Raw genomic sequence first — 19,734 nt, forward strand, 5'->3', positions numbered from 1 at the left:
GGGCAGCCTCTGTCCCCAGTTTTGGGCGGAAGCCGGCTTGCGAGTCATGGAGTAGATGGTTGGTTTCCAAATAATGCATCAAGATGGTATTGATGTGCTTCGAAAAGCAGCTTGCTTATCCAGGGGAGGAGCGAGATCGGGCGGTAATTGGCCATTTTTCCAGGGTCGAGATTGGGCTTCTTCAAAAGAGCCCTGACTTGTGCACATTTCCAGGCTTTTGGCACTTTCCCTGTGGTGATTGACATATTCATGATGTTTAAAATGGTTGGCCTGATGGTATCCGCAACCTTTAGTAGGTGTCGCGGGGGGGGGGCTGGGTCGGTAGGGGATCCTGATGTTACCTTCAACATTAGGGTTTTAAGGGAGTCTTCCTTAAGCATATAAAAGAAATACAGTTCATCACGGAATAAGGCAATATATAAGGTTAAAATTAATTCATTCAAATATTTACATATACAATATTCTTCAAGGGAACTAAAGTGCATATACTGAGTCCAAACATAAGTTAATAGATCTATAGGAAGATAGAGTATTCTTACAACAATTTACTTCTTATTACCCAAGCCCATCCTAAAAATGTTGCCACAGCAATGGCCACAAATTGGTCAGTGCAAGTACAGATTAATCTTACAGCAACCAAACCGCTCCTAGTACCCAAGTTTTTACACATGGGAGTTAGCCACACCCTGCGAGGTGTAGCATATGTGGGGCAGACAAAGAGTAAGTGGTCAACAGTTTCCATAGGGTACAAACAACCTGGGCACTCCACTTTGCCTCCACTAGACCAGCGATTAGTAAACGCTCTGACTGGTATACTACCAATTCTGAGTTGGAAATAGAGCTTGCGGTCTAGGGGTCGTGTAATGAAATCCCAAAAATCTTTAAAGCTGGGCCGATCCTTAAGCACCAAAAAGGTACCAGTCAGTGAAAGTGGAGCAGTGTTCCTGAAGATTTTCTAGACAGCTGCCTCCCAATACATGATTTTTAAAGCTTTTTTGGAGGAGAACCTTAGCATTTGTGGGGTCATCCCACATTTCATTCAACCCTAGGTTCAATAATGTCTCTCCAATCTTACACAGCCAGTTTATCTTATGGAAAGTGTCAGACTTGATAATATCCATAAATAAGCCCATTTGCTAATACTCTCAATGCAGGTGTTATCCATAAACGTCTCCAGTATAAAACTGGGCATAGGTAAGCAATTAAAGCAATTGGGCTTAATCCCAAATCAAATAATAAGGGACACATCGGTGTGCTCTGGGGTAGCTTAATAAGATTTCTTAAGAACAGATTTTCTGAAGATGTCAATTTCTTCAAATTCTCAAATCCCCAAATTTCGACACCATATAAAACAGAGCTAACAACTTTACCATTATACACTGTTAATGCCGGGGCTATTGGCTTAATGAGCGACCTAGAATGCTCTTGTCTCAAAGCTCCAGCAAGCTGTCGGTGTTTAAGGGTCGCCAGCTCAGTCTGTTGTTTCCAGGAAAGGTCATGTTGAATACAAACACCCAAATAGTTAAAAGCTTGGACCTTCTTAAGTGGCAATTTGTTCATAGTTACAGTACCCTTGAAGGTTTTCGATTCATTAAAAGACATGAATTTTGATTTTAAAACATTCACCTCTAAACCTCGAGTGGAGCAAAAGTTTTCAAAAATTCCTAGAGCCTTTTGCAACCCACTCGGGGTTTTTGCAATGATCAAACAGTCGTCATCAAACATTAAAATGGGAATTTTTTCTCCTGCAAGAATAGGGGCGTCAGTATTTGATTCTATCAGCATACTTGCCACATCGTTGATGTACAGGGAAAATAAGGTTGGAGCAAGGACACAGCCTTGTCTAACCCCTCGTTCCACAGGAAACTGGGTGGTAACATTTCCTGGGCGCCCCCATCTAATCTGAGCAAAATTCTGCTCATGTAATCTAATGATTAGAGTGAGGAGGGGGCTCGGCATTCCCATGTCTTTGAGAACGCACCACAAGATAGGACGGGGGACAAGATCAAATGCGGCCCTAAGATCTATAAAGGCAGCATATAAGCTACCCCCACCTATTTGTACAGTTTTCCAATACAACATAGCAAAGTGTAACACTTGATCGACTGTGCTGATAGACGATCTGAATCCTGCCTGCAGATGGGATAGGATGTTCTGATCCTGTTCCCACTCTAAGACCTTGTTTAATATTAACCTACCGAAAACCTTTTGCATAGTGTCAATCAGGCTGATTGGGCGATAATTACCAGGTAGGGATTTATCTCCCTTCTTGAATACGGGTATAATTTCAGCCCCGTTCCAAGATTTGGTTATCGGTGCTCCTCTTGCTATAGCATTTACTAGGAGCAATATGTACCTGGCCCAAGATTCTTTATCATACAAAAATGTGTCGGCAGGGACACCGTCTATACCTGGTGTTCTTCCAGGAACAACCAGGTCTAGGGCAATAAGAACCTCACCAAGATTAAACACATCTTCCAAGGGGAATGTGTGCTGAATCTCCATGATTGTACTTGGTACCGGACCCTTGGCATATGGAGGTTTAAAGTAGGCCACCCATTTGTCTTGTGCCACCCAATTTTGGGGTTTGTCCTGAGTCCCATCACTACCCCACTTAAGGACATTCCAGAATCTTCTTGGGTCTTTTTGGGTACCTGCTTCTTTTAGATCCTGCCACCTTTGCTCGTCCCATGCACGCTTGGATTTATAGACTACATTCTTGTATGCCGCCCTAGCAAGCCGGACATAACTACTTGATTCACTTTTTATAGCTCTACCAAGGTCCTGTCGAGCCTGTCGACACTCCCCAGTGTACCAACGAGGAGGGTGGCAAGCATGATTGTCACTCGGCTTAGATGGTCTTACAAAAAGGCTTCTTAGGTCAATAAAAAAGGATTCATGAATCTTTGTGCTCTTCTCCAGAGCTAAAACCGCTGCCCCTTTGTTAGCAAGATCTCCCAAATTACTTGTAGCTTCTAACAGCTTGTTTGCGATAAAATCAATGTGCTCTTGGCACTCTACAACTTTGGCCCACCGAAGGTGGCGCATGTCGTTTGACACATCCACGTCACTAGACAAATCTTGTCCAGCGCCCCTTGTGTCGGTGGATACCTCCCAATATGTCAGAGACATGCAAAGTGGGTTATGATCACTCTCAACCCTTTCGCCGCCAACATATCCACTAGATGTTTCCATAATCCCAAGCTAATCAGGATGTAGTCGATTCTACATTCTCGAGGGCCACTCGGTGTTGGCCCCTAGTTTATCATGCATAGTCCTGCCATTAGTTGCTCTCAACCCTTTATTCAGACAAAATGAGTTTAACTGAATTGAGAGTTCAGTCCACCTTTTGACTGGAACCAGTTCAAGCTTCGGGACACCCCACTCTCTGTCTTCATCATCCATGACGTCCAGTTGCCACCTAGCAGGGACTCAAAGGTTGTGTTAAAATCTCCGCCTAGGATAATGTGGGAATTCTGCGAACAACATTCAATACATTCATCCAGGCGTGCTAAAACTTCCAAATTCCTACCCCCCCCGTGCTTCTTGCGTACAAATTATATATGTGAACTGGTTTTCCATTTTTGTTACTAAGCGCAAGAATCTGAAGATCCTTATGATTAGAATTGAGGGGTTTGATAGTGAGATCATGGCTCTGGCTAATCCAGATCGATAGGCCACCCGAAGGGCGTCCTCTACCACTCTTTACTGCGTGTACACTATAGTTCAGGTAACCTGGAAGATGCAAAGCTTCTAATATCCAGGTTTCTTGGAAGAGACATATTTTATGTTGATTAATAAACAAGGCCCAGTCTGGGGATTCTAATTTAGATTTAAGGCCAGCCACATTCCAAGATAGTATTGAACAATATTTGTCCAATCCTACTGGGGAGCTATCATTGCACTGAGATAGCTTTACTCTAGCCAATCCATCCAGTCCTTCTGCCTGAACTGAGTCATTCAATAGTCAATCGTTAAGATCCAAGACTGAACTTCCCTCTGCATTCTATCCCAGATGATCTTTACAGTGCATTAGCCATCTCTGGGGGGAGAAGATCTCATTTGTACTCTAGAGTGGTCAGGAGAACAACTCCTAAGTTCCAAATGAATTAAATTTTCAGCCATCTCAGCGTTCTTGAATCTTAACTCAATGCAATCTACTGGGTCCCCTAAGAGTGACAGCCGTTTGGAGCTAACAATGTCATCTCTGATTATAGATCTACAGCCCCGGACATACCTTATCCAATGGACAGCTTTATTTGTTAGTGATTCATTGGTTTCCGGGGCCTTTCCGGGGCTCAATTTGGGGACATTAACTAAGTAGACCAATGGTGGCTTTCTTGTATTACGATTCGGGCTTGAGTGAGAAGTGCCTGTACTCAACATATCCTTTTCATTCTTCGCGGAACTGTCAGCCCTCTGTTGTTTAGCAGAGCTACCAGTTGGCAAAGTACCAATACCCCTCCTCGCTTGATGATTCTTACCCCCAGTTAGCGGAGTTTGCCTAGGGGCATTGGCAGACTCATGATGTGTTTTTAATACACTCCCAGTTCTAGTCATCTCGCTATATAATATGCCAGTTGATGCAGGGGTGCTTTGCTTGCCCCTACCTTTTACAGCTTCTATTTCCCGGGATCCACTTACCCCACCAGCTTTCATTGTGGCTACATAAGTTGGGCAGGAAGCAATGGCCTGGCTAACCCTGCCCTCATTTACTACGTCAGTAATGTTATGTTATGTTATGTTATGTTAATTTTTTGTGCGCACAGCTACTCCAGCCAAGGAGCGTCCCGGCGCATAGACAAGGAGAAACATAACACAACAGGATAAGATAAGACGTAATGGGGACAGCTAAAACAAAAAAGTTTTTATTGCTCTCCGGAAGGTCATAAGGTCCTCTAGCAAACGGATTTCGACCGGGAGAGAATTCCAGGTTAATGCAGCTTTTACGCGAAAGGAGCGACCCCCCATGCGGCAGAGTCTGAACCTAGGGACTACAGCAAGGGCCTGGCCCTGAGAGCGGAGGGTGCGAGTGGGGACATAAAAAGAAAGACAGCTGGACAAGATTTCAGGGCCTATACCTCTCAGGATCTTAAAGGTCAAACAAAGGATCTTAAAGAGGATGCGCTTCCTCACTGGAAGCCAATGTAGGGAGCAGAGAACACTCGCCACCGGGCAAAATCTGGGCAGGCCGACGATTGCTCTGGCCGCAGCATTTTGAACCCGTTGCAGGCGAGTTAACTCAGCCTGGTTGGCCCCAACCAGCAAAGAGCTAGCGTAATCCAGGCGAGAGATGATAGTTGCCTGGATCACCAGCTGTCTGGTTGGGGCATCAAAAAATTTAAGTACTGGTCTTAAGTCTCTCAGCAGACCAAAACAACAGGCTGCTGTTTTTTTAGTATGTCCTACAAAGGTAAGGCCCGCATCCAGCCAAACCCCCAGATTTTTCACCTCCGACACCGGGGTCGGAGTAGGTCCCAGCTCTGGAGGCCACCATTGGTCACCCCACAGCTCCACTCCCCTTCCGACAATCATTACCTCCGTTTTGGTGGCATTGAGCTGGAGACAATTTCCTGTCAACCAGCTTGCCACCGCCTTCAGTCCAGCCTGAAACCTGGGGGCATCTTGTTCCGCGTCCCCGCTGAGAGTAACCGCCAGCTGTGTGTCGTCGGCATATGAGACCAAAGTAAGGCCCCACTGCCTAGCGACATCAGCCAGCGGTCTCACATAAAGATTAAATAGCGTGGGACTCAGCGAGGACCCCTGCGGAACCCCCATGGCCAGAGGCTGGAAGCTGGACTTGAAGGGAGGGATGGAAACACAGAAGGAACGATTGTCCAGGAAGGAGCGGAACCATTGCAACACCTGGCCACCAATCCCAGTCTCCTCGAGCCGATGCAGGAGGATACTGTGGGATACCGTGTCAAAGGCGGCGCTGAGATCTAACAATATCAGCGCCGCCGTTTGACCAGCATCCAACCTCGCACGAAGATGTTCCGCCATCACAAGAAGAGCGGTCTACGTGCTGTGACCAGCACGGAAGCCATTTTGTGTGGGGTCGAGGGCATTGGTCCGGGCAAGATGTTCTGACAGGGCCAGATTGACATGGGCCTCTGTAATCTTTGCCGGCCAGGGTAGCAACGAGATGGGTCGGTAACTTTCGGGTTTAGACGGGTCCAAGGAAGGTTTTTTGATAATTGGGGACACCACCGCCTGCTTCCACTTAGTTGGAACTACACCCGACTCTAGGGAGAGGTTGACAAGGGCACGCACGGCAGGGCGCCCCATAAAGGTCTGATCTCGGAAGAGAGCAGATCTTACTGGGTCAGATGGAGATCCAGATTTAACTTGCAACACAAGTTTGTCAAATCCTTCCGAAGTGAGAGGAGGGAATGAGAACAGGGTGATGTGATGAGATGTCCCGTCGGAACTTCCCAGACTAGGGATCCCTATGCTAGGGAATGTCCGGTAAATTGCTTGGACTTTTCCCAAGAAGTAAGAAGCAAGGGATTCGCAGTGAGAGATGGAGCTCACGGTCATAGAGGTAGTTCGCTTTGCCATGAGGTCTTTCACGGCCTTGAAAATGGCCTTCGACGGGTTAGTGCTGTTTCGAAATTCTGCGGCATAAAATGCCACTCGAGCTCGACAGATAGCCCGATGGTAGAGCTTGACGGACATAGTGTATGCAGCTTTTAAATCAGCCCCGTACGTCTTCCGCCATGCCCTCTCCGCCCGCCTACAGGCTCCCTTCAAGGCACGTAAGGCACCGTCGTACCAGGGACTCGACTCTCTAGTATTGATTTTAGTCGATACGATAGGTATCAGAGTGTACAGAGCCCTTGTAAGCCAAGAGCAGAAGAGGTCATATCCCTCTTCTAGGCCATTCAATGGACCCAGCGGCTCCTCTAACAGAATACGATGGAAGTCTTCTAGCCTGAGTTTGTTCCATAACCTCCTAGGTACTCGTCTCGCCGAAAAGGTAGAGGGAGTAACCGATATAGGACAAAGAATAGATACCAGGAAATGATCAGTCCACTCTACCGGAGAAATAGATGTAATTTTAGTCTCCGGCAGGTTGGTGAAGAAGGGGTCAAGAATATGTCCCCCGATATGGGTGGACTGAGAAACCAGCTGGGAGAGTTGAAAGGCCTCCAAGTCTGAGGAAATGCTGCGTACCGTCAGATTAGAAGGGGTGTCGAAGTGAAGGTTCAGGTCACCCATGACGGAAAAGTTGGCACAGTCGGTGACCAAGGTGCCAACAATGTCGGGGAAAGCATTTCTGAACGCCACTTCGCTACCTGGCGGGCGATACACAACCATCCCGGAGAGTGTAAACTCAGGACTCACAGAAACCTTAAAGGAAGCACTTTCACACCCAGCAATATTGAGGGCACTCCACACACAGGAAAAGCTGGACCTGACTATAAGAGCTATGCCCCCACCTCTAGAGGATCTATTCAAAGTGAACATAGAGTAGCCAGGGGGGCATGCCAGATTGAAAATAGCAGCGTCCGCTTCCTGGAGCCAGGTTTCAGTGATGGCAAAGATGTCTGGGGCTTCATCCTCAATAAGATCGTAGATGTTCTGATGATGCTTCAGTGCCGATCTAACATTTAGGTTTAGGATCCGCAGAGAAGAGAGAGAACCCCTAATGCGGTGAACATCAGAACAGTTTTTCCGGGGGATGGACCCCGGGGGATCAAGTACCCAACCATTGCATGGGCAGCGGTATGGGCCACAGAGCGGAGGGACAGGCGGACGATTACATCTATGGCTCACCTGACCGATGGAATATAGACTCTCTCTAGTATATGTCAGCATTGCGACGAAGTACGATGGAATACTAGTCGCAGCCCGGCAACCGCAGCGTCCCGCACGTCCCTAGCGCGGACGGGCGCAGACGGGCAGGACTCTGGCACGACTCCGGCCACGCGAAGGCGCGTCCGCTACGCGATCCGCTACGCTAGGGGAGGAGCTATAAATAGGCGTTCCCCCGCTAGCGCATGCGCAATGAAGCGCTGTCCGATCTACTGCCTCTACCCCAAACCAAGATGGCCGCCACCCCAGGCACCGGACCCGCCAAACGGCGGTGATATTACAATTTAAGTGCAAGTGAGGGGAGATGGTGAGCGAGGGTCTGAAGACCTAAAAGAAAGAAAATTAATTAAAAAAGCTTCTCAGCGAGCGCAGTAACGCTCCTGTCAGCTGTGCGCTCCTTGTCAGGGGGAGGAAGACCGGGGACTCGCCTTAAATAGGCGTTCCCCCGCTGGCGCATGCGCAATGAAGCGCTGTCCGATCTACTGCCTCTACCCCAAACCAAGATGGCCGCCACCCCAGGCACCGGACCTGCCAAACGGCGGTGATATTACAATTTAAGTGCAAGTGAGGGGAGATGGTGAGCGAGGGTCTGAAGACCTAAAAGAAAGAAAATTAATTAAAAAAGCTTCTCAGCGAGCGCAGTAACGCTCCTGTCAGCTGTGCGCTCCTTGTCAGGGGGAGGAAGACCGGGGACTCGCCTTAAATAGGCGTTCCCCCGCTGGCGCATGCGCAATGAAGCGCTGTCCGATCTACTGCCTCTACCCCAAACCAAGATGGCCGCCACCCCAGGCACCGGACCCGCCAAACGGCGGTGATATTACAATTTAAGTGCAAGTGAGGGGAGATGGTGAGCGAGGGTCTGAAGACCTAAAAGAAAGAAAATTAATTAAAAAAGCTTCTCAGCGAGCGCAGTAACGCTCCTGTCAGCTGTGCGCTCCTTGTCAGATGGTCTGACTTAGTTTGCATAGCCTCAATCAGAATACACAGCTGTTTAACTACTAAAGATAGTGGAGAAGTGGCTGACTCTATTTGGGCAGAGATGCTAGAAGTAGCTTGCCGCTGGGAATCACTCCCGCGTAAACAGGTGTCACCCTGAGGAGCGTGTTAAGGAGGATTAGTGTCACAAATATCTGTTTGCGCCAAAACTGTAAACCTATTTTTACACGGCAAAGCTGGCGACTTAGGCTGAAGGGGGGACGAGGGAAAAGTATTCTGTGCTTGCTCGTTACCCGAAGTTTCACGTGTACTTTCCCCATCACAAATCTTCAGAATTTATGGTACCAACCGTTTTGGATTTGTTCATGAACATTTCCGGAATTACAGTTACATTCCTCTTACCCCCTAACCCATCATTAGTATGCGGATTGTTTCCACCCCCACAGTTCTTCCCACAAGTTGGGGATTTCGCAGTCAAAAGTTCCTCACATTCTACGATTAGCTCGTCAATCCGATCCATGACACAGTTTCCCCCTGCATGTGATATAGGTTTCTTAGGGGGGGTTTGCTTTATTTTTCTTCGTTTCTTTCCACCCCTATGAATGCCATTCGACCCTTCGGTCATGTCTTCCACGCTTTTCCTCTTCTCCATTGGCGATGTATTCGTACACAGAATTAAACAATAGGGAAAACACATTACCTTTTAATTATGTATCAAGGGAGGTGGCCCTGCTCTGCCTCCTCCTGCCCCGGACGGCCACAGACGGTCCCGCCCGCGCCTCGGGCTTCGCCCGGCGTTCGCCCGCGTCCCACGTAGGGGAAACTATAACTACTTATATAGAAGGTGGGGGCGGGGCAAAGCGGGGGCCGCGAGAAGCTAAGAGGAGGCTATTTGCCCCACGCAACAAACTGCTTCCTCGAGCGGCTCCCACGAAGCGGGGCGCGAGAAGCTAAGAGGAGGCTGTAGGCGGTAGGCGGGGCCGTCAACTCGCCCACAGGTGTGCTGTTCCCGGGGGCTCCTGGTCCGTGGAGTCCTCCCCTGGGCTGCTGGCGCGGTTCTCCTTGTCCGTTAGGGGGTAAAGTCAACGTGTCCCCCTGCTGCCGCCCACACAGCGCTATTTGCCCCACGCAACAAACTGCTTCAAAGACAGAGGTTATTTTTGATTCCGGGGATGCAGTAACATTTGGTGTCAATATACGTGCTGCAAGTGCCTTTTAAACTTTTTGCTTATGGGTGAAGTTTGATATTGTAGATGCTGCTATTGGAAATGTTCATTCGTACACAGCTGCCACATTACCGCAATATTCTCGAGCATATTGTGTCTTGGAGGTACCTCTGACTTACTAAGAACGCCCAAATAGTTTTGGTGGTCAGCTACATACAATATATATACCCTAATTAATGTCAGCAATACATCAATTCAATTGATTTAACAGTCTGATTCCCCCTTACACCATGTTACCTCAGCCGCCCCTCAAGCTATAGCTATGCCTGTGAATCTGGGTAGTAACATGCAATTATGGGCTCTTGGTCTCCAAGAATTCTTTAGCTTTGATCTCGGATGTGTACACCTGTGTCTTTTTGTTCCAAATAAGTTTGCTGGTTAATCAGAAAAGCTTCTGCACCCTTGTCCTCGAAGGCGCCGTCTACGTTCCACAGTCGCATGACAGAAGTCAGGCCAGACAAAGAATCAGGAATCGTTCCGTTTCGTTTTAGATGCAGGCGCGCTTTCTCAGAATTTGTCTGCCACAGCTATTAATTACCAATATAAACCAACATTGCTCTAGGTTCTACGCATCCTGGGCTGCCTGCCTTTGTACTACAGGGACCTCTCCTTGAATAGTGTATATGTAACAGGCAGCAAGTGTGTGGTATTAAAAAAAATCTTTGGAACCTGGAGGTGTCTACTTTCCTTCTAATTGGATAACCTCCATTTCTCTGTGAATTAAGCTAAAAGCAAAGTGTACCCATGATTGAATTGCTTTGAGCAAAACCTTGCTTTGATATGATGAAGTTGGCAAGATATCTGTGAGTGTACTTGCCTGTATTCACTGGATGGTTGTAACTGCCCATGATAAGTTTGGCACGCTACTTATCACAGAACATTTTTCCTAGAACCTGTTATTTTCACAATTTGTGAGTAGCTAGAAGCGTCCTTACTGTTGCTTTGAAAGTTTTGGGTTGTGGTGTGATTTAAATGTACATGTATACTTAATTGACATTCACCCACAGACTTCTTTGCATATGCTTCACTTCGGGGTGCTAGATAGCTGAAATAGGCTAGTCTGTATACACAACAAGCAACATGTTAAGATTCTGTTTCTGAATCCTGACATCCCTTCTTCTCCAGTGGAGTACATAATTTGAATTCTGATTTTAACTATTTACTGCAGTCGCTGAGCCAAAAACTATGCAGCATTTGCTTTGGAGTAGTCTCAAACCATTGGGTAATCGCCATTGAAAAGCAACTTTAATTAAAAAACATGTTCTTACTAAATTTCTGAAGTGGTGTTTGACGTAACCATGAACCAGGGTTGGTCTCGGATAGATTTTTCTGTAACCAATTGTGCTCACGTACTTACTAAGAGGTGGTTACCTGCAGTGGGGAATTTGTGCTCCAACATTTCTCTTCTTCATTTTTGACTAGGATCATCTCCATCTCCTTCTCCTAAACTATTCCCAAGACGTTATCGTTCTGGGGAGAAAAAAACATGTCAGCGATTAGCCAGTAACTAGCTTTTAATGTAGGTATCTCTATTACTTCACCCGCAGATTACCTGCATGCCATTTGGGGCATAGACCTAGTTACTAGTATCCCTTACGCTCACTCTAAAGGTAGAGGTAGCCATATTGGCAGGTGAAGATTATAAAGTTAAGTTGTAAAAAAATCTAGTTGCGCATCACCCATCTATAGTTTTCTACAAATGTATTAACTGTGACTTCTGAGTCCTCCGTTTGGTGATGTGGAGGATCCTGACCACGTCAGCAATCTGTACATAGAAGTAATTTTAGCAAGAACTCATGCTTTAAGTAAGTCACTGGTCCTTTTTTTCGTTCTAGATATACCCCTGTGGGACGTTCTTTTTTCTCTGCTCCGGAGGGCTATGACCACCCTTTGGGGGGAGGTAGAGAGGTCTGGTTTGGATTCCACCAATCTGTTCGACCTGCCATGTGGAAAATGATGCTTAATATCGATGGTAAGTCTTATGATATGTTTTCAATTAGTATGTTCTTCAAAATCACCTGATGGAGAAGTACAGTTTTTGTGTGCCCCATTGTTACTTCTTCTGCTGTCCCCTCTTGTTGGGTTGGGCACTGGTTTCCACAGTGTTAGCGGTATCAGTTTAGTAAAATTAAAATGCCCCTGTGCATGCCTTTTGTGGGCCTAAATACGTTGGGCAGTCAAGCTTATCACTTAACTCAAGCGTATCCATGGACTAGTATATTTTCAGTCAAAGAATCTGATAAGTATTTGACATCTTACATAACAAACCTCGCCTCTACATGTTGATAATTTAATTTGAATTACTTAATGATCCAGAAATACTTGTTGCCAATATCTTGATAATACCAGCTACAAAAAGTGCGTTCTTTCATTACAAACCTTTTAGCATACTTTTTCATATGAGTTTTTTGTGGTGCTTACAATGCATTCTGTACATTAATCAAACAGTTTCTTATGCACATTATGAGTGTACACTCAAGTTTGCAAATGGTCAATGATTTGGTTTGTTCATCTGTTGAGAAATCTTCTTCCATTGTGCAAGTCTCATATATCATTCAAGTAAACTTGCAAATGTCACCCGTACAGCTTCTAGCCTGGTTCACAAGGAGTAACATAACTTGTGTATTTGTAAAGCGCATGTTCAATCAAGGGCATTTTGGCGCTGAATAACAGATGTTTAATGTTCTGCAACTCAATTGTACTAATTTTATCGATCACAGACGGATGAAAGGCAGAGTAGACCAGCCGGGATTTGAACCTGTGGTCATCAGGTCGAACCAGGCCACTAGAGTGGATGCATTAGTCCACTAAACCACCAGACCCAGAGACCTTTGTAGTCACACATAAGAACAGCACCGATTGGCACAGCTGCTTGAAGCTTCTGGAGGGAGAGTACAAATAAACCCCAGAAAGCCTGTAAAAAACTAGTTGAAGCATTCACCACATCCAGTTGTCAGGGAGTCTGTTTAATTCTTCTCTAATTGGTTCTGCGAGCAAGTGCATCTGTTTCGGGTATTGTAATATTAGCACCAGCCAGGAGGCTGCGGATGGTGAAGGTAACATTTAGGCAAACTGATACTATAACGCTAGTGATTATGCTGAATCAGATTAAATATTGTAGTGTGCTCTGGTGTTTGCTGTAACATTGTTAACTTATTGAATAAAAAGTTAGAGTATTGTGGGGAAAAATCAGTAATGTGGGGATGATGTCAGATGATCTACTTATATGCTCTCCAGAACACCCACAGGCTAAATGTAATTAGTCGGTGATTATTTAAATAGACTGAATGATGGAAGTTCTAGATTTAGTTAGCAGAGTCCCAAATTCATCATCTTCAAAACATCCAACAGTTAGCTGATCCGTGGAATCCATGCATTGGGCATTTAAGGCCTCTGTTTAACTTTGGAAGTTCAGTGGTCTCTGGTGGCTTAAAAAAGGGCCAGATGTAGGTCCCCCAATACCGGCCGAAATTAACAAATTTCGGCCGTTACCGACCGGTATTGGGCTTTTAGATGTAGGTGGCATTTTTTTTAGGATTCGTTATTTTACCGAATCAGTAATTTAAGGATTTGGTAAAATACCGAATTCTTAACATACCGATTCGGTAAATTACCAAATCCAGGATGTATGGAGCACTCAAGTTGGTGCATTCCTCAGTTAAGGATTCGTTATTTACCACCAACTACAAGTTGGTGGTAAATAATGACAACCTTTGAAAAAGCATTTTTTTTGCTTTTCCAACAGTGCGATGTGGCAAACATACATGCCCTTAGGGCATGTATGTGTGCCACATGTGCACCCATACACAATTGAGGGGTGCAACAGGGTGTCAAAGTGACACCCTGCCACCCTTCAATGTTTTCCCCCTTTTACCGAATCGGTATTTACCGATTCGGTAATTGCCATTCATTCCTATGGGCCTTCAGGCCCATAGGAATGATTGGCAAATACCGAATTGGTAAATACCGATTCGGAAATTACTGAAACTTACAGATTCGGTAATTTTTAACGAAAAATTACCTACATCCCATTTACCTATTCTTAAATACCGAATCGGTATGATTTGGTATTTAAGAATAGGTAAATTGAGATTACCTACATCTGGCCCTAAATGTGGAGACTGACCCTCACTGTGGGATTTATATTTCCAATTAGTTGTCCAGCTTGAGTTTTATACTCCAGTCAAGAGGCTGTCAGCTCTGGCACATTTCTACAGGAACATTTAGCAGGAAATGTGAGAAAGTTCAAATGAGGCCCTAAGTGCTTCAGTTACTGTTGCTAGTTTTCAGGACTCTTTGGTATGGATGCTGACCCCATGCCTCCTTGTGAGTTGGAATACAAGTACCTAGTAGCACATTCACTAATTCAAAAGTGCTTTATTCGAGTGTTACTCTTAAAAGCAGACATACAAACACGTAATAAAAAACAATTAAATTACAGAGGTCATATTTGACATAAGCACATATCACAGTAAAAAACAATTATAATTCAGCAGAATTTGCATAATCACAGGTGTAAAGTTCATTACTGTTAAGAATCAGGTTAAAAACAGATACAATATCAATGCTAAAAATCAATGAAATTTCAATCCGAAATGACACATAAAGTGAGCCAATACAGAGAATAGATAATCTAGCAGTCTCTGATCAACTAGGCAGAGAGTAGTTACCCTACTAGCAATCTCTGCCTAATTACCCACGCCCACCCCAGGTACTTTGCAGTCGCAATTATAATCCAGGTCAAAGAAGTAGATCTAACAATACGCAAAGCTACCATACTACTTTTAGTACCCAAGTTCCTACTCATAGGTGCCAACCAAACTCGCCTTGGAGCAGAATATACATGGCAGGAGAACAAAAAATGACCAAGTGTTTCATTTCCTTCCCCACAAACTGGGCAAGTAGCTGGTCCTCCTTCTCTCCACTTAGATGTTAAATTGCGGAGAGGGAGAGAGCCAGCCCTTAGTTGAAAAAACAGTTTCCTATCCATGGGTTTCGATATGTAGTCCCAATACATTTCATATGTAGGGAACAGTTTAACCTCGAGAAAGGTGGTAGTCATGGACCCGTTGTTAATACTGAGCAAACTCTTATTTGCAACCCGTTCCCAAAATATATTTTTTAGGATTGACGTAGAGGGGAATGATGACCCAGCTGGATCAGACCATAGTTCATTTAGTCCTAGTTCACATAATGCTAATTTTAGTGATTTAAACCATCTAATTTTGTTAAAACGATCCGCTTTAATGACATCAACAAACCCATCCGCGTAGTGGGAGAGCTCAGGTGTAGTCCAAAGCCTACGCCAATATAAAATCGGTCGTAGTTTACCCATTTCCGAGATTTCTCTCCTGCCAAGCTCGTATCTCAGAGGCAAAAGCGGGCTGCTCTGTGGGGTGCCTGTAAGTTTCCTTAGGAAGTTGTTCTCAGATGTTTGGAGCTCCTGCAGGTTTTCTTGCCCCCACAACTCAGCCCCATACAATGCTGACCCAATTGCTTTTGCCTCATATATGATCAAGGGTGGTTTAATCGGTTTGGTCAGCGATTTCCTATGCTCCTTTATGATGGTACCAGCTAGTTGCTTATGTCTTAATACTGCAATATTTAGATGTTGGTTCCATCTATTATCATTGGAGATAAGGATCCCCAGATATGTAAAGGATTTTACAACTTCTAGGTTGCGTCCACTCATGGTAATTTTGGATTTAAAATTTCTATGAGGATTAAAAACCATGAGTTTTGTCTTAGAAGCATTCACCTCCAGACCGTGATCGCCACAAAACTTATCAAATATTGCCAATGCTTTTTGCAGACCACTTGGGGATTTAGATAAAATTAAGGTGTCATCGGCAAACATTAAAATAGGAACTTTTACACCTGCGAGAGAGGGAGCATCCACAACCTTTGATTGCATGCGGGGGACAATGCCATTAATAAAAAGGGTAAACAATGTTGGTGCCATTGAGCATCCTTGTCCAACCCCGCGCTCAACAGGAAATTCGACAGTATCATTTCCGTACCCACCCCATTGAATTTTGGCATAAGTACCTTCATGCAATCTCATGATCAAGGTCAGCAAGGCCCCTGGAACCCCCAGAGCCGCAAGCACTTCCCACAATTTTGCCCGTGGTACCAGGTCGAATGCAGCCCGCAGATCAACAAATGCTGCATAGAGACTGCCTCCACCCAGCACCACGGTCCTCCACTGGATCAGTTGAAAGCGGAAGACCTGGTCCACAGTGCTAGTTGCCCTGCGGAACCCAGCCTGAAAAGGAGATAAAATATTGTGGTCCTCCGCCCAATCAAGCAAACTGTTTATAATCACTCGCCCCACAATTTTTTGAACAGTATCAATTAAGCTGATTGGGCGGTAATTACAAGGTTGGGCACGATCTCCCTTTTTATATACAGGGATGATTACAGCACCCCGCCATGATACCGGGATTTCTGCACCCTTGGCAATGTTGTTTATTAGTAGGTAAATGTATTTACTCCACCTTCCAGTGTCATTTAGAAAAACATCCGCTGGGACCCCATCAATGCCAGGAGCTCGGCCACTATGTACAGTTTTAAGGGCAGACAATACTACACTCTGTGCGAAGATGTTGTATTCTGCAAACAAATAGGTAGGGCAAATACTATTTACAGATTGATCCCCAGTAGAGTACTGTTCACTGAAGAATTTGACCCAAGCGTCATGTGGGACATTGTTATTACTTGCTTCTTCAGACCTTTCGTGACCCCATTTGACAATGTGCCAAAATAATCTAGAGTGTTTACGATCACTTGCACATTTCAGCTTGTTCCAATGGGCTTCGTCCCAATCTCTTTTCGCCTTAGCAATACAGTTTTTATAGTGCTTCCTAGCAAATCGAATCTCCCCCAAATTATTGTTCTTGATCGCGGCTCCCAAGTTGGTTCGTGCAACCTTGCAACCATGATTATACCACTTAGCAGCTCTTTAAGCACATACCCTCTTTCTATTTACGGGTTTTAGAAAATAACATTTAATTTCATTAAAGAGAGTCACATGTGCTTTGGTTGTATCGTCATGGCCCAAAGAGATCCCAGCCACGCACTCCAAGGCCTCGATAGCCTTGTCAGTCGCGGCTCCTATTTTTTCTAGGACCTGCTGATCTGTCCTGACACCTGACCACCTCAACCTGCGCATGTCATTTGTTGGTGTAATCAACGGTGGTAAAAGATCGTCACGGGGGATAGATACAATGACTTCAGACAGCCACCATTTGTGAGAAACGCATAAAGGGTTATGGTCGCTCTCTATCCTTTCTGTTACTACCATATCACTAACAGATGACCATATAGACATGCTACAGATGACATAATCAATGCAGCTTTTGTTTCTCCCATTATTGAAAGTCATGGCTGGAACTCTATCTGACTTAGTACGACCATTCAGAGCTCTTAGCCCGTGTTCAAGGCACATTGCATTTATACCTAATATATCCGCAGTCCAGCGAGTTACTGGAGTAGTATCTAATGTGGGAATATCCCATTGCTTGTCTTCCTCTTCACCCAGTAAGGCCTCACCAGTGATCAGAGGTTCAAACGTACGATTTAAGTCGCCTGCAATTATTATATTCTTCCTTGCCGAATGTATCTCTAGAAGATTATACAGGCTCAAGAGAACCTCAGATTTTCCTGTATTTCCTCCTCTAACATATATGTTATAGATGTCAATGGAGATGGGTAGATCACTCAGTGAGTCTAATGAGCTGGATATCTTTTTGGTCAAGCTCCACACTTTTTACTACAACCTTTAGGGACTGCCTGACCCATATAGTGAGGCCCCCCATCGGGCGCCCTTTTGGGCCCTTGGTGGCTGGAACGTAAAAATTTAAGTACCCCAAAGCAAAAACAGGGTCACAGGCCCAAGACTCTTGAAAAACGCAAATATCGTACTTGCTTATAAATCCAAACCAGTCTACACAATCCAACTTGGAACATAGCCCAGCCACATTCCAAGACAATAAATTCCCCGTATCGGTTTCCATGACAGAATTGGGACTAGAAACAAACCCATTCAACACCGTATCAACAATGTCATTGCAGTTTACATTTTCTTTAGTTGGTCCAACTGTAACCTCAGAAAGGGCCCTCTTAGATCGAGCTTCAACTGGATAACTGGTCTCCCCAGTGGTACATGCATCACAGGACATTTGCAACATAGAATTATGGTTAAATGGTTGTCAGTCACAGGCATCCAGGTTTGAGAGAGCAGAGAATCTATTTTGCAAACCCAATCCCCACTCAGTAGAGCCAACATCCATCCTGCCTCTTTTAGTCACAGCATTCCATTTTGTTCTTAAAATACTGGAATTCGGTCCACTTCCCTTCCTAGGGTAGAAAAAGTCCAAAGTCAGTGGAACAATTGAAGTTGCTCTTCGCTGTGGAGGTAAGATGTTGGGCAAGATGTTTGGCAAAACCCCAGGGTCTGAAAAGTGGAGAACAGCACACTCCCCCTTAAACTTTTTGACCCTGTCACCGATCCACTGAACCCTTCTCGCATTTACAAGCTCTTCAGAGAGTTGCTGCTTTCCCCAGGGAGAAATTACCATGTTGTTAGTGAGCCACGATAAGGATTTATTTATTAAAGATGATGTTGATTCATGTTCTCCTTGAGCTAGTGGAGGAACATTTGCAAGGACGAGAACCAATGGGGAGGCTTCAACTACAAGCTCAAAAGTCCCTTTCCCAGTGTTAGAGTCACCAAAAATGGGAACGGGGGGTGTAACATCTGAGGCACCACCTAAGGAATTAATCTGAGCAGCCATTGATGTATTTGGCGCAGGGATAGGGATAAATCCACTTTTTTCTACCGAGGCTGTTTTACTCACTAATGGCTCTATCCTAGAATGAACGACTTCCGGGAGTTTTCCTACCTCCACCAGAGTTTTTACTAGTAAACCTTCCAATCGACTAACCTCAGAGGTTAGCTTGTCTATTTTACTGACCAGAGGTTTAACTATACCTTTGAGTTTTGTATCCATCATAGTCAATAGTTTATTAAATTGAGCATTAGAGAGAGTAACATAAGCCTCGCTAGTCAAATCATCCTCCTCATCCTCTAGTGATTTCCTTGGTGGGGTTGCAACTTTATTTCTAGCTGACCTTAGACCCTCCCGTTTTGACGTAACCTTTGTTTTATCCCCTGTGATTCTCGGGGCTGGGACAGGGGCTGCAATGGGGATTGGGGACTCTTTGTTAGTGGATATCACAGTCACAACTTCACTGTCACTATTATCTTCAGTGCTAGCAACAATGCCACTAGGCTGGATGATAATTGTATCATGGAGAGAATCATGTATTTCACCAGATGGACTGCTAAATTGTTGTGCAAAAGGATCCTCAGTCTCTATATCGACGAAGGGAGATTGGTTAGATGAGTCTAATCCCAATGAGGATCTCCTGTCGCTGTTTATTCTTGCCACAACTTGAACAAGATAGTTATCTATGGTGTTATTAGCAGGAGTTTGCTTTTTCGCAGGCATAGTTCAAATGGACAATACACTCAAAGCGAGATAGTTTCTCATAAAGCACAACAGTTATAATAGATACCCTGGGCAATGTCGTCCAAAATGGGCAGTATACTGCAACAGATCGAAAAAAAATTCGGGCAGGGTCCCAGGCCCAACCCAACCTAGTCCAACCTCGGACGGCCTCAGACGGCCTGCCCTTTGTCCGGGCTTCGTCCGGCGTGTCCCGCGCGCGTCCTCGCGGGACGAAGGCTCTG

General features: G+C 45.2%; 1 protein-coding gene across 1 annotated transcript in view; it reads left to right on the forward strand.

Annotated features, from left to right (window-relative positions):
• Positions 1–19,734, forward strand: part of LOC144823032 (protein argonaute-3) — a 1,185,091-nt gene that overhangs the window by 461,111 nt on the left and 704,246 nt on the right. The window contains exon 5 of the mRNA XM_078681169.1: positions 11,816–11,952. Coding sequence (XP_078537295.1) covers positions 11,816–11,952 — 137 coding nt within the window. The remainder of the gene's footprint in view (positions 1–11,815; positions 11,953–19,734) is intronic.

The sequence above is a fragment of the Lissotriton helveticus genome, chromosome 3_1, assembly GCF_964261635.1.
Source record: "Lissotriton helveticus chromosome 3_1, aLisHel1.1, whole genome shotgun sequence".
NCBI classification, from domain to species: Eukaryota; Metazoa; Chordata; class Amphibia; order Caudata; family Salamandridae; genus Lissotriton; species Lissotriton helveticus.